At 42.2% G+C, this 16,163-nt stretch overlaps 1 protein-coding gene across 2 annotated transcripts in view; it reads left to right on the top strand.

Annotated features, from left to right (window-relative positions):
- The window catches only part of nudcd1 (NudC domain containing 1), a 177,620-nt gene that overhangs the window by 78,508 nt on the left and 82,949 nt on the right, over positions 1-16,163 (top strand). For both annotated transcript variants that reach the window (XM_070874287.1, XM_070874279.1), the window contains 3 exons: positions 643-823; positions 5,001-5,189; positions 12,140-12,344. In XM_070874287.1, the coding sequence (XP_070730388.1) occupies positions 643-823; positions 5,001-5,189; positions 12,140-12,344 (575 nt within the window). The remainder of the gene's footprint in view (positions 1-642; positions 824-5,000; positions 5,190-12,139; positions 12,345-16,163) is intronic.

The raw sequence follows: 16,163 nt of genomic DNA, 5'->3' as shown, positions 1-16,163 counted from the left end.
TAAAAGTGTACACTTGTATTGCACAGTGTAGCTCCCGAAAATCCTACAGAGGCACACATTTCATTCTTCAGGGGTAATGTGCTTCTTGGTGTGCTATATTGGTATATTTTAGCCCTTCTGAAAGGGTCATGGGTCAGTGCCTGAAAAATCCTACGAGATTTTGCCAGTAAGGAAAAAAAACTTTTTAGGATTTGTGCAGTTAAAAATTACTGGACACTTTTATGAATGATTTTATTTTGCGGGTAAAATGTGAAATTATTGCAGATTGTTTAAAAGGTGCAGTAAAATCTGAATAAATTCCACCTACATGCAACCTTTTGTGTCTTGCAAATCTGGGTTATGGCTTGTATTCTATTGTGAGTGATATTTTGATGCTTTATATCCAGTGTAAACATTGTGACACTTTTACATTGGAGCAACTTTTATACAAGATTATTTTCATATTTTACTATGAAAAATTTACCATTTTCAAATCAAAATGGAGGAATGAACAAAAGTCAGTTTTAAAAAAAATCTGAAAGCTGCTATGGAACAACCCAGTTTTAAACTTCAAATCAAGATTTTTGCACATTTGGTGATGTACATTTTAATTCCTGAGAATGCTCAAATCTAATGTTTTGATCATTTTCTTCCTCTTGGCAGATAATGTTCCAACAAGAACTCGGGGAGCCCTTTGTGATAATCCATAGCCATTCTTATCTAAAAGAAAGTGCTCATTCAATAGATGTCGTTTTACTCAAGGCAGAGAAGGATGAATCGAACATCAGAGGAAGTGGGTTCCACTCGGCCGTAGATTGGCTGACCATCACGAATGCGAACAATGGTAACTTATAACTTGACGAAAGGTCATCAACCTGAAACATTAACTCTATTTTTCTTTCTCCACAGATGCTGCCTCACCTGCTGAATATTTCTAGCATTTTCTGTTTCTATTTTAAGTTATAGCCTGTATACTTACTGATAATGGGCCCAATTTTGGCCATGACTTGCATCAATTTTTTTGGAGTAAGTTGTTTTGTTTTTTCTGGCGTAAGTTTAAAAAATGCCATTTCCCCCCCAAAATTTTCTCCAGAGTAAGTCAGTTAGGTACGTTTTTTTTTTAGTTTTGTTTTTAAAAGGGGGCGTTTCCAGACACTTATGCCAGTTTTGGCCATTTATGTCATTTTGGCCAGCTAAAAGTTACTCCAAATCCACTTAGGTCAGCGTATGTGGCCAGCTCTGAAAAACGTTGCGGGCAGTTAACAAATCGGTGCAGGTAGGACCTGCACCAAGCAGCAAACATTCAATATAAAAGTTCAAATAACTACATAAAAATAGGGTAAACAATTGAACAACAATTAAAAAATTGTATTAAATCCTACCTTTAGCTGAAATCGGCCGGGGAAGGCAGCGGGCTGGGTCAGGGTTGGGTGGGGGGGTGGGGGGGTGAGGTAGGGAGAGAAAAGGCTGGTCTCCATGGCATCTTTATAAAGTAGAATTCAAACTGGTTTGTTGTTTGCCCCTCAGTTGACCTCCATAAAATGGGACTGCACATGGTCTTCATAGGCAGCTTGTCTGTTCTCTGGAAAGGTCCTTTGGCACACTGGACACTCGTAAACAAAGTGCTTCACAACGTGCTGCTCGAAATCAAAGTCCTCCAGGTTGAGCGGGAAGACGTCCTCACACACTGGGCACTTTTGGCTGTCAATGATCTCCTCTTCGGTGTCCTATGAATTCTCCTTGCCATCCTGCCTCTGCACCAAGTCAATGCTCGCACCGGTCTGCGATCCTTCAATATCAGAATGTGTGGCAGGCGACTCGGCCCAGGATAGGGACGGTGTGCTTCGGCCCCTCCCACACAGCGTCGGGCTGCGAGGAGCTACTGCACATGCGCGCACACTCTAGCGCGCATGTGCAGAGTTTCCGGCACTGTTTTCAGCGCTGGGACCTGGCTCCGCCCCCCCGAATCGAGTTGCCATGCTGAGCCACCATTGAGGAGAGGCTGGGGGGGTGCGGCCAAAATGGGCCTGAAGAGTTATGGCACCCTAATCGCTCCACAGAAGCAGTGGACCTTTGGTGACTGCGCCAAAAATTTGTACTGGCCAAAATTGGGCCCCATGATTGTGGAGATCACCTTGGAAGCTGTCACTGAATACAAATTAAAAACAATTCTTATTTGGAGTGACAGGACATGTGGGAATTGCAGTGAGGCAATGCTACAATATTATGAGTTCATGTCTGGAAGCTCTTTGCCACTGAAAAAATGACTGGTTTAATACTGTTTCTAGCAAATCAACCAAGGATCAAATAATACAATTCTGCACATTTATGATCATGTAAACATCATTTATTCATATTTTCATATACAGTTCATACTGAATTTTAGAAATTGGAATTTCTGCTTCTCACTATTGTTGGTCGAGTTTAGTCTCATTTATTTGAGATTCACAAAAGGATTTATTGAGAATAATAGATAATTGAATCTCAGAAATTTACAGCACAGAAGGCGGCCATTCAGCCGATCGTGTCCGTGCCGGCTGACAAAGAGGTGTCCAGTCTAATCCCACTTTCCAGCTCTTGGTCCGTAGCCTTGCAGGAGGTTATGGCACTTCAGGTACATAATCAAGTACTTTTTAAATGCTATGAAGGTTTCTGCCTCTACCACCCTTTCAGGCAGTGAATTCCAGATTCCCACCACCATCTGGGTGAAAAAATTTCTCCTCAAATCCCCTCTAAACCTCCTGCCACTTACTTTAAATCTATGCCCTTGGTTATTGATCCCTCTGCTTAGAGGAATAGGCCCTTCCTATCCACTCTATCTAGGCCCCTCTTAATTTTATACACCTCAATTAGGTCTCCCCTCGGTTTCCTCTGTCCCAAAGAAAAGAAATATCTGCAATTGATTTCAAGTCAACAGACTAGTATTCGTGTGCAGATGTGTTAAGATCCAAAACCAAAACATGAGTGATTTACAGCAGTCATCTAAATCCTATGATTAGATCAGGATCTTTGAATGGCTCCAGGGTACTTGTCTTTTTTTTAAGCATCGAGACTTTATGGGTTAGATTTATTTAGTTTTCAGATGTATATATGCCACCGACATCTGTTGGTACAGATGTTGGTACAGATGTTAAGTGCCAATGTGCTTGATGACATTCAAGCTGAAGGATCAATAATTGTACATGGTCAAGCAATAGTTTGCAGCTCGTTTCTAAGAAACGTATATGGCCAATGTGCCATGTACTCCTGTTAATTCAAAGTCATTTTCACGCTTCAAAAAAAATTCAAATTAGCCAGTAGTGTGCGCTCAAGAATTTGAATACAGCAGCTCACTAAAGCACTATGGGAAAAATAGAAAGGGGTGTTAAATTTCTGTGGCACAACTTCATTTTTCAAGGCGCACCATCACACATTTGATTGTAGTTTTCCCTTGGTGACGAGGGGCCTTGCACTCTGGTATGTTCTGATTCTGCTCTGTCTCCACTTGCAAATGCACTCAGGTAGGGGAGGGCTGTCTACCTGGGCATCTGATGTTGATCAAGGGGTTGAATTTGAATGAAGCAGTGGATTTTACTGGTCGGGACTCATTTTGTATGGAAATTTGAAATTACACAATAATTCGAATTTAGAGGTGTGAACAAAGTACTGGACATTCAATGGGAGGCATTATTGCATGGTTTCAATTTAAATTAACAGACAATTCGAATAAAGTTATTTCTCAATTAAGAGTAAACTGTGTGTAAATATTAATCAATTAAAGGTGATGCATTGTGGCAGTATCACCAGAGAATAACTTGCAACCAGTCACTGAAAATTCTATGTGCAATAGAGTATTCCAAAACATTCTCAGTAGGGGAGTGGCTGGTTCTCTAACAGTAATGCAATGTTATTCCTTAACCTTCATTTAATATAAATTCCTGATAAATAGCACTTTATTTGTGGGGCGAAGGGAATAGTAGATGTGGAAGAGGCCAGTTGGAGGAATGTGTAGAGTTCTCAGGGTTGTAGGGGTGGAAGTTACAGAGTTAGGAAGAGGTGAGGCCATGGAGGGATTTGAAAGCAAGGATGAAAATTTTAAAACCTAGGCTTTGCTGGAATGGGAGCCATTGTAGGTCAGCGATGGGTGAACGGGACTTGGTGCGAGTTTGGAATGAGCTTGCGTTTATAAAGGGTGGAAGATGGGAGGCCGACCAGGAAACTATTGGAATAGTAGAGTCTGGAGGTAATAAAAGCTTCAATGAGCATTTCAGCAGCAGAGGGGTGGAGAAGGGCAGTGTTATGGAGGTGGAAGTAGGCATGAGTTGTTGCCTTTGGGGAAGGAATAAGGAAAGAATACTGGGGGAAAGGAAGGGAAGGGAAGCAAAGGGAAGAGAAATGATTTATTTATGCCCCTGTTTGTGAACCCCTAGGAATGATGCTGCTGATTTTGCTTGTGCTGCAGCAACTTCATGGGGAAATATGCAAAGGATTCTTCTGCATTGTGTCTGCTCTAAAATAACTATATCGAGCAACCTGCATGATTTGACTAAGTCTTGCTGTCAGACATATTAAATCTAGATGACAAATGGTTTTGTGCTTCTGTACTGTAATCAAGTAACTTCGTAAAGAGGGACATGTTGAGTGATGAATACGCCATTGAAATGGTCACGTGATGAATACCATTGAAATGGTCATGATAATGCACTTTGAGCAAAACGTCCCTGATAGCTGAGCAGGTAATTGGCCCACATGGTGTATGGCTGAACCAAACCAACCAACTCTGGCTTGTGGCAAGTAATTGGTCTCAGTGTGGGCCTCAATGGAGTTGCTACAGCTGGTTCCTGTGTCCCAGGATTAGGGAGGGAAATAAATGAAGTGGGGCTCTTGGGCTGCTAGTGCCTGAGGAAGCAAACACCTGCATGAGTTATTGTGTGGAGGAGAGAGGGGGGAGGAAATTTCTTTGGGTGTACAGGGGAAGATGGCACTGCTCACGGGTGCCCTGTAAAAAACAGAATGAAACTCTTATTTTTGTGTGCTTGCAGACAGCAGTAAATATGAAATTTCAAGGCACAGAACTCTGCATGGAAGACTAGCTCCGCACTATGCCGCTGTAGAGCAGGATGGCACCGGTCTGATGATAGCTTCTGACAAACCTTTCAAGTTTGTGCAGAATGACGGGAAACCAGTGGAGGAGCCGAAGATGGAGAAAATGGACACCAGCGAGAAAAAAGGTCAGATTTTGTTTATTTTCCCTCTTGCTGTTTGAGGCCAGTTACATTTGAAAAAAATCAAAACCAGAAATGCACAGCAAGTCACTCAATGTTTGTGAAGCAAGAAGACAGATTGTTGACATTTCCTATCCTTTACTTTACAGGTGCTGACTAACCTGTTATGTGTTTGTTCCCAGCAGTTTCTGATTTTTTTTACATTTATGATTTATAGCTTACATAGAATTTACAGCAAAGAAGCAGGCCATTCAGCCCAACTGGTCAGTGCTGGCGTTTATGCTCCACATGAGCCAACTCCTATCCTTCTTCATCTAATCCACTAGCATATCCGTCTATCCCTTCTCCCTCATGTGTTTATCTAACTTCCTGTTAAATGCATCTATGCTATTCGCCTCAGCCACTCCCTATGGTAGCGGGTCCCACATTCTCACCACTCTCAGTTTCTCCTGAATTCCCTATTGGAATTATTGGTAGCTATCTTATATTTATGGCCCCTGGTTTTCTGTTGGATTTCTGTTGCATGAAATTAGTTTCCTCACAAAGATACATTCCCATGAATTGTGTTGCATCCCTCTGTATTTCATGAGGCTGAAAGCTAAGAAGTACGACGTAATGTTGATGGGAGGAATCATATTTTTATGAAATATGAGAGATGCATGTGCCCTGAGCACAAAACATCAGATTGAAATTTCACACTTCAGAGCACCAGCTCATTGTCTAAGCTCACATAGGAAGAATGGCCAATTCAGGAATCTGTGGAACTGTATTCCAGCGAGGAACATGCTTCAGTGAGTGGCATCAGGCTTCCACCTTACCCTAAATGCTCTTGCTGTAATGTAATTCTCCCTGTAGCAAACCTGAGTCTAACTTCACGGTGGGTGGAGGAGACTTTGCAAGGTCAATAATTTAACTGTAATAGCATTGCTGTTCCTTGAATGCATTTGCTACAATCAGTAAACCAGCAGCAACGGCCCTTAATGTTTTTTTGGTTCCCCAAATCATTATTGATGACTGTTTGGATTCACATGAGCTTCAGTTGTTCCTGAACTAATCTCAGCACAAAACATGTGCAGTACACGATAATGGGAAGCATTGACAGCAAGAATGGAGTGATCTTTCTTTTGTATGTTGAAGGAACACTTAAGGAATTTCAAACTTTTTGTATCATCAGGATGTGATTCTACTCCAGGATTTTCAATTTTAGCTGAACCATACGACATGGGGTACTGAATGATAAAAACTGTAGCTTGTGCAAAGTACCTCTGGCAGATAATTTACATACTTGTGAAATATCTGGATATCAACCATTTAATGTTACGAAACTGAATTTAAATAGGTTACTTCTACTGGCTGTCAAGATTAATGATTAAACATCAAGTTTTCTCAATCAACCATTTCAGAAAGAATCTTTAAGATTGCAGCCTGATTTTGGTCTGACTAGAATACATTAATAATCTGTTTGCCCCAGCGTATAAGAATTGTTTGGCTGCATTAATAGTTCTGCATGTACCATCTGCCAATATTTTTGCTATCTCAGCTAATGAAAATTTAATTTGTGCTCGCTTAAGATATTAATAATAACGTCACAAATGTGCTCAGTTCAAAGTTTGTGAAATCTCTGTGCCGGTGGTTCTCTTTTCACTGACTTATTGTAGATCTCAGCTGTTCAGATGGTAGAAATGGACCCAGGGGCTGGAATTTTGGATGGAAGCTTTGTCGGGCGATAATGCAGCGGGGTGATAAATTTTGCGTCGGGAAATGGTTTGTGTCTGTAGCCACAAAATTCAGCAGCTGGGCCCTGAGTGTGGAGCGGAGTGCTAAGGAATGCATTCCACACCTCTCTTGGGGCGCTAGGCCAGCTGAACAACTGAAAATCCATTTCTTCTCCTGCCTTGGCTACAGACAGTATATGGCCAGAGAGGAAAAAAAGATGGCGAAAGTCCTACCAGCACATTCAAAAATAAATAAATCACCTAACTTCCTTGCGTTTTTAAAAACAATTGCCGAAGATCCAGGCAGTCTATCCCTTTTACAAGCCTTTCAAAATTAAACGATTAGCACTTAATTGCTTTGCCATATTGAACCAGCATAGTGCAGTCATTCTGTTACTTTTCAATCACCAGTTTATACTGTTACTGTGTCATAAAAGAAGTTTGTCTTCAGTACAAGTACCCTGTATATATTTTTTGCTTGTTTTCTAATCATTTTTCTGGATATTTATGTTCAATTTCAAATATCACTTTGACTGAACGAAACTACACTTTGAACATTGATCAGACATGTCTGTTTCGTTGACTCTCCTCAATCGTCTGCTTGATCAGCAGCCTATCCACCATCTTAAACATCTCTCCACTACCGGCGCACCGTGGCCGCAGTGTGTACTTCCTACAGGAAGCACTGCAGTAACTCGCCAAGGCTTCTTCATCAGCAGTAGGGAATTGTGCAAGTATATTAAATCAGAAATAGATGGCCATTTTATATATTAAGAGTAAAAAAACAAACTTTATTTTTTTAAGCTGCTGAAAAGACAAGTGCATGGAAAAACCATCACCTCCAAGTTCCCCTCCATCCTGACCTGGACAAATATCACTGTTCCTTCATCGTCGCAGGGTCAAAATCCTGAAACTCCTCACCTAACAGCACTGTGGGAGCACCTTCACCACATGGACTGCAGCGGTTCAAGAAGGCGATACAGATTCCATAGTAGTCTACAAAAGGGAATTGGATAAATACTTGAAGGAAAAAGCACGGGGGAGTGGGACTAACTGGATTTCTCTTTGAAAGAGCCACAGAGTCAAGGGCAGCTCGAATGGGCAATAAATGCCGGGCTTGTCAGCGTTGCCCGCATCCCGAGAATGATTTTAAAAATCGTGATACCTCGTGAAAGATTTTTGAGGGTTCAAATGGAGCTTAAAAGGAAAAATAGGCTTCTAAGTTCACTGAAAGCAATGCATGTTAATTTGCCCCTTTTCTCCTCCTCTCTCCTGTGCCTTAATCTGTAGATTGAGTGATGCATCCTGTGATTAAGAAAAAAAAAACAGACGTCCATCAGTATCCTAGGTTACCAAGCCATTTCAAAAAAGATGTTAGAGAAATAGTTATTAGTGCCTAAACTGCGAGACCGAGCTGCAGGGGAAACCACTAATGGTTGGCTTGAAGGCAGCCATACATCAATGCCAGAAATCCTAAAAATAAATTTAAGTTTTGGAGAACATGTGCTAAAGCCAATAGCTTCAGATGCAGTTGTAATTATTTCTGCCGTTGATCTGCATCATATAGCTTTCCTCTGAAGGAATTTGGAGTTTTCGATGTGGACTTTCAGGAAGAAAAAAATGGACTTAGTAAGAACCAGAGGCGACATGAGGAAAAACCTTTTTATGCAACGAGTGGTTAGGATTTGGAATGCACTGCCTGATAGGGTGGTAGATATAGAATCTGTAGTAGTCTACAAAAGGGAATTGGATAAATACTTGAAGGAGAAAGAATGGGGAAAGAGCAGGAGAGTGGGATCGCTCTTCGAAAGAGCTGGTGGAAACATGATGGGCTGAATAGCCTCCTGTGTTGTACTATTCTATGATTCTAAAGGAGCAGAACTTGGTTAACAGTAAAGGAAAGAACATACATCTGTCAACTTGGTCAAAATCAGAACGTATGATGATCTTTGCTTACTATCCATGATGCCTTGGGAAAGACTTGTCTTGTTTTGCCTGTAGGCAAGGACAAGGGACAGATAAGTAGAGAATATCAAAGGACACTGAATCTGAGAGAAACTATTGTAAACACCAGCCTGTTCTGCGCAGCAGCAACTTCTTGGACTGTTCGAATGGAAAAAGTGCAAAAATATAGCATTAGGAAACCTGAAGGAGAGAAAGATATTAAAAGGGCCACTCTGCAAAGATTTTTAGCAGAAACACATGCAATGTTGGAACAAGATGGCGTAGGAGAGGAACCTTCTTATTTCCCAAAAGAAGGGGCGTAATTATTCCTTTGTTCTCAAGTTGCGCTCGCTAGAAAAGTAGTATCAAAACTTAAACTATCTTTCTGGTTATAAACTGATGTGTCTGAATGTCAAATAAAATTTTTCAGTATGAAAAATACTACAATATTTCACTAGATCCTTGAGCTTTTGTATCTTGAACTAGAGAGAGAGAGAGACCTCTGACACTGCTGCAGGCTCAGGTGCAAAGTAGCAGGTCGTGGATCTCAGACCAGTAAAATGTTCAGTCCATGAAATGTATATAAAGCAGTTAGTGCTTGTAGCAGTGCATCTCTTTTCTCTCTCATGCTGTGGAACGGTTTCCATACACTTGCCCAAGTAACCATTTTTCACGTGTGACCCCAGACTGCTGTGGTTATACAAAGTGTCTGCGTTGACAGGTTACTCAACTGACGGACGGGGGAGAACATCAAAACTTAGCGCAATTGTATCCATCCGACATCCCTTCAGTCAGTTACTTGGTGGTGGCCAATTGCATTGCAGCAACTCACCAAGGCTTCTTCGGCAGCACCTCCTAAACCCGCAACCTCCACCAGCTAGAAGGACAAGGGCAACACCATCACCTCCAAGTCGTACACCATCCTGACTTGGACAAATATATTGCCGTTCCTTCATCATTGCTGTGTTTAAAATCCTGGAGCTCCCTGCATAACAACACCACGGGAGCACTTTCACCACATGGGCTGCAGCAGTTGAAGACTTCAGGGACTTCTCAGGGCAACTTAGGGATGGGCAATTAATGTCAGCCTTGTTAGCGATGCCCATATCCCAAGAATGAATTTAAAAATCTTGACCTGCTTAGTAGCTACGTCATTTATAAGGCTGATCCAGTTGAGTTTCTGATCAATGGTGGCTTCCAGGATGCTGATGGTGGGGGATTCATTGCCATTGCCAGTAATGCCATTGAATGTCATGAGGGGATGTTTAGACTCTCTCTTGTTGGAGATGGTCATTGATTAGCACTTGTGTAGCACGACACTACCCTGAGGAACTCCTGCAGCGATCTCCTGGGGCTGAGATGATTGGCCTCCAACAACCACAACCATCTTCCTTTGTGCTAGGTGTGACTGCAGCCAGTGGAGAGTTTTCCCCCAATCCCCATTGACTTCAGTTTTATTGGGGCTCCTTGGTGCCATGCTCTGGTCAAATGATACCTTGACAACAAGGATACAATTAAAGCGGGGGTTGCTGAGTTGTGATTCGAATGAGAAAGCTGACTGTTTCCCTCTCCTTAACCCCTTAATTCGGGTGCTGATGCCATTCATATTTGACGTGAGCTAACTCAACACAGATCTTGGCTCAAACCTACAAAGTTCCTTGATTTGTACAGCGGAGCTACTCACTAGCAGAATCCACTGAGCCTTTTGGCGGAAGCAAGTTATGTTTGTTTTAAATATATTTGTAGTTTGTAATCTTAATGTATACATTTTTTTTTTAAAGTGGTATTAACAGTTTCAACATATTAATGGATGTCCATTTCAATAATAATGTTTGAATTGCGAAGCATTTGTTTTTAAAGATGCAAAATTTGACCGTTTGTTTCACCGTTATCAGAGTCCGCAATATATTTACAAAGAGCAAAATATCTTAGTTGTTGGAAATCTCAAATAAAATACCGGAAACACTCATCGGGTCAGACAGTATCTGTGGAGAGAGAAAGGTAGATCTTTCGTCAGATTCCACAAAATACTTGATGGGTCTATGTGAGGGGTTCGAGAGAGAGAAAACAGACCAGTCAATATATTTTGTAATTGGCTGCTAACTTATTTGAATGTGAGCTTTGTCATAATCCACTAACTCGCCAAAACTATTGCAATTAATGACTCGGAAACAGTAGCTTAAAATAATTTGGCTCTGTTGCACTGTTTCCTTTCTGTAACTGGCCTTGTAAATGTGGTTGTAGTTCAGGAAGTAACTGAAGCAGGGAGTGTTCCTATGTGAGTGTTGGTAACTATGCTTGTGTAATGTATTCTCTGTACTATCATGATCTCAGACTCAGAGTAAATTGCTTACACTAGCTCCATAGCAAGTTGCTGAGATGATTGGAATTTACCTGTCCCATTTAAGAAAAAAATTTAATCCCTACCAATGGAAGTTTTGAGAAACATATCATGAGGAAAGATTTCCCGTAAAGATTCGCTTGATATTAAAGCAAATTCCACGTTTGCAATAGGTCAGATTAAAATAAAATTGATGTAGTAATGAATAATACATCTGTTGTAAAGAGAATAATCACTGTTATGTCCTCAAATTTATTTCAATCATAATTTGGGCTGACACAACTCGTATAAATTCAAAATTCAACAACTTCCCCTCAAGTATCCTCTATAATTGGAGAAAAGCTCTGATCAAATGCATGTAGTCTGTGTGTGCAGTGTTCAGGAGCCTTCGGTTGGAGCATCATCATCATCATCATCAAAGGCGGTCCCTCAAACGAGGATGACTTGCTTCCACAAGAGTTCACAGATGTTTCAATGAAGGACCCGATGTTCCAGTCCTGAACTCCAGTTGAAGGGGTGGAAGATGCCTGTGCGTTGATTTTTTTAACGTGTGGTGACCGTTGCACATCAACCACCACACGGGCTTGACAGAGCTAGGCCTTTATCCAGTGGCAAGGGTTGAACCAGGACGACTGGAGACCTGCTCTGCTGTACGGACATAGTGTGCACACATATCGCAGTGTGGGCTGGCACGTGCTGCCCCTGGGCCCTCAGCTCTCTGGGCCCATGCCCTCATTTGCCACACCTTCGCCACGATGTTCCAGGCCCCCCCGCTCCAGCTCTATTTATAGCCCCGACCTGTGGTTCTGCGCAATGCACACCAGACTGGCACTTTGATATTTTGAAATGGTACATTTTTGAAGGCACTTGCTACTTTTTTATTTTTTTTTTAAAATTGGCGCAGTGGTGCTTTGTCTTGTTTAGTAATGGTGAGAAATTGGATTTTAATTTTACAGAACCAGTATATTATTGGCAGCAGACAGATGAAGATCTGACTGTAAATGTGCAACTACCAGATAACACAACAAAACAGAGCATAGACTTCCAGTTGTCACCAGATCACTTGCAAGTTGGAACGAAAGGACAAGCCACTTTCATCGACGGCCAGTTGTACTCTCCAGTTGACCATGGTCTCGGCACTTGGACAATTAATGACAATAGGCAAGTACTTTCCCTACTCTCATTCTTAATAATTACAACATAATGGGACAGAAACTGTAACCAGTGAACCATGAGAGGTTTTGATAGAGTAGATAGGGATAAACTGTTTCCGTTGGCAGGAGGGTTGGGAATTAGAGGTCACAGATTTAAGATAATTGACAAAAACGACAGGGGGGGAAATGAGAATTTTTTTACGCAGCGAGTTGTTGTGATCTGGAATGCACTGCATGAAAGGGTGGTGGAAGCAGATTCAATAGTAACTTTCAAAAGGGAATTGGATATATACTTGAAAAGGAAAAGAATTGCAGGACCATGGAGAAAGAGCAGGGGAGTGGGACTGATTGGATAGTTCTTTCAGACAACTGGCACAAGCACGATGAGCTGAATAGCCTTTTTGATTCTATGATTCTATCTATTTGTATAATTTTACATTTAGCTATTGAGCAATAAAAGACAAAAGGCAATTATTTGATTGGAGCAGAGCATTTCACAGGACATCTTTCATAGTATGTGATTACAGGTCGTTTCCCAGGCACCACGTGCTTCCATCGATGGCACCAAGGACACTAAATATTACCTGCAAATATGAAGTAAAACTCTTTAAAGGTTGTATCTGATGGGTTGGGCAGTAGAATCGGACAGATACCATTACGTACAGAGATACCCGATAGAGGTGCCCTGAACAAATTTTCAGGCTAGCGAGCTTGGTCTAGTAGATATATCTGTGTGCTGTTTCGACATATGTCCCCAGAGATGATAGGAGTTTTGATGCTTTATAGCAGGATTTCCCAAGTTGTGACCCCAGCCCAAAGCCTTGGCAACACGCTCCTATTTGCTGGTCTATTTTAATTTTGTGGGCATGAAGGTTTGGAGAGAGCTGTTCCAGCTCTGCGATTTTCTTGATCAGAGCACTAAGATTCAGGATCTGTTACTATCAGCAACTCAAGGTCTGCAAGTTATTGGGACATAGCTGTAAACTTTATATTATGGTCTCAAGCTCCATAGAATATACCTATATAGAACATGAAGACAAAAGCTGGGAAGCTTCTGTTCCAGAACAGTCAGTCTGAGAAAGCTGTGCCTTCTCTGGGTGGAACCAGGACACATTCTTAGCCTTTTCCTTGATTGTTGCAGTTGTGTTGCTTCTTGGCTGGTACTTACTTCAGTGCGGTATTGAGGGAGTGCAGCACTGTCAGAGGTGCCGTCTTTTGGATGAGACGTTAAATCGAGGCCCCGTCTGCCCTCTCGGGTGGATATAAAATATCCCATGGCATTATTTCGAAAAAGAGCAGGGGAGTTCTTCCCGTGTCCTGGCCAATAAATCAACATCACTAAAACAGATTAACTGGTCATTGTCACACTGCTGTTTGTGGGACCTTGCTGTGCACCAATTGGCTGTCTTGTTTCCCACATTACAGCAGTGACTACACTTAATAAATACTTCATTGACTGTAAAGCACTTTGGGATATCCAGATATTGTGAAAGGCGCTTTTTAAATACGTCTTTTTCTCCATCAACTCTTAATAATGCACCTGGAATTTTCATTGGGTCTGCTGAATAATCTCACCGGCTGTTGGGTTTTAGTAGTGGTGACTGAGTACCCACGACAGGAGTTTGTGTTGTTTTTTATCGAAGCGGTGATGTCTTGAGATTTCAGGTGTCCTATAAATTCCTTCTGGGTCTGACTACTGCATAGCATTTATTCTTAATCTTGATTTTAGTCAGAGAAGTGTTCACTCTTTTGTATTAATTGGTAGTTACATTTAAAAAAAAATTGTTTATTTCAAGTTTAAAAAGATCTTTTGTATTACCTGTACTACCTGTCCTTCCTCTTGTAACTTTGTGACAATAAATCGGCTTCTGAATTACTTTGTCCCTCTCTGTGTCTCCCTCTCTTTTTTACTTCCCACACTTCTCTTAGCTATTTCATACCTAATTATTTACTTAACCTGGTTACCAGCTTGCTTAGCGTTCTCTGGGCTGGATTTTCGGCTCGGTTGTGCCTCAGTTTGAGCCCCAGAGGGGCGGTAAATGGTGTTTCTAGGCGTAACGCTGGGCATCCAGCTTTTATCGCCTGGCCGGCAAATTAGGCTCATGGTTTGCAGCAGCGCAAAAACTTACCGTCCCGCCGTCTCATTTCACTGTGATCATTACGGCAATCGTCATGTAATGCTCCCCTACTGCCTCGGATTCAAAATTCAGCCCTAACGCCTGCCCCAGGAAACGTGTGGAAAAACCAGGCATTCCCAGGAAGCAGGCAGTATTGACAATGCATTTAAATGGAGGGATGAGGCTTCTACATCGCAGGTCACATTGACTACAACAGTTGCGCACATCACGCTGCGTGAAGCTCCGACTTGCAAACGGCAGTTTTATCTGCCATTACAGTGTCCTTACAACTTTAGTGAGAGAATTTACTAGTTCGACAGCGTATCAGGCTCCATGCTATTGCCAGGCAGCGTCGAGCTAGAAGAAGGGCTCTTGGCCATTTCGGCCCACGGATGAGGAGAGGCCGAAGATGATTGGGGAGGAGGGCTTTCCCCACATTGGTTTACAGGCACCAACGCTCATGCCTCCTGCTCTCTGAGGAGCAGTGTCTGAGAAGGCAGCATGGAGATGCAGCCGGACCAAGAGTCATACATTGCCAGCTCATAATGGAGGAAACTGAGGGATGGAGCTAATACTGGACTTGCTATGTGCCCCCATAAAGGCACATCTCCGGTGAACATTGGAATGATACTCAAGACACCAATGGCAAAGGATGAATCAGAAATTTTACTGCAACAAAGTAACAAAACCTCCCCCCACCAAAATAAAACCTTACAATATGCAACGTTATGTTGCAGGGCACTGAGCAGCAATGAAGTTCCCTAAATCAACAAAACTTTTTAACGCTGTGATTTTCGGCTGAGATGCCAAAACATCCTTGTTCATAGAACCTCATTTTTTGCCGAATTTTGTAGACGAAGTCGCAAACCTTTTCCAGGCGGTATCAGGACCGCCATTATCACTCCAAAATCTCAAAAGCCGAAAATTCAGCCTCTTTGTGAGTCGCTATGAACACTTTGAACATGAAGTATAGCCCCAGTGACATATATGTCTATTCTAGTCACATACCACAAGTATTGAATTGTGAAAATGCTGTTACAATACCTGCATTCTCCTGCATAAATGGAATACTCCACTGGTTCAGTGTGTTACGATATGCATTCATCTTGGAAACCAGACCAGACTATGGGCTCAAAATTGGCCAGCTCCTTTTTTCGGCGCACTCACCAGAGATGTGCCGCTTTTCTGCGTTGAAAAATGCTCCGAAAAAAATCGTTCCCCACTTTGGCCTTTGTCCGGTCTCTCCCGGGTCTTCGCGCAGCGTGGCCAGTCGAGTCGGGGGCGGAGCCAGCGTCCTGCGCTGAAAACAGTGTCGGGACGTCTGCACATGCGCGTTGGAGCGTGCGCACATGCGCAGTAGCTCCTCATCCCCAGCCTCTCAGTGTGCGTGCTGCAGCGTGGAACCCGATCATCATCATCATTATCATACCGGCTGCTGGTGCGTCCCGCCCCATCCCAGACTTAGTGGCCTATGCACAAGCCGGCCCGCTGCCTTCCTGGGCTGAAGATTAAGGTAGGGTAGGACTGACTGACTTCTATTTTTCATTTGGATATTTTGAAAAAATTATGTAAATATGTTTTGTCTCTTGTGGTGACCATTTGTCAAGCCTATTTACCTGGTGCTATTGTGAAAGAAGAACATAAGTGACGTAGGAACACTGAGAGAATATCTTATTTATTGAAGTAGACTTTATTTAGATAATATGGGC

Source organism: Pristiophorus japonicus, chromosome 1 (assembly GCF_044704955.1).
Source record: "Pristiophorus japonicus isolate sPriJap1 chromosome 1, sPriJap1.hap1, whole genome shotgun sequence".
NCBI classification, from domain to species: Eukaryota; Metazoa; Chordata; class Chondrichthyes; family Pristiophoridae; genus Pristiophorus; species Pristiophorus japonicus.
This window is presented reverse-complemented; position numbering and strand designations above follow the sequence as displayed.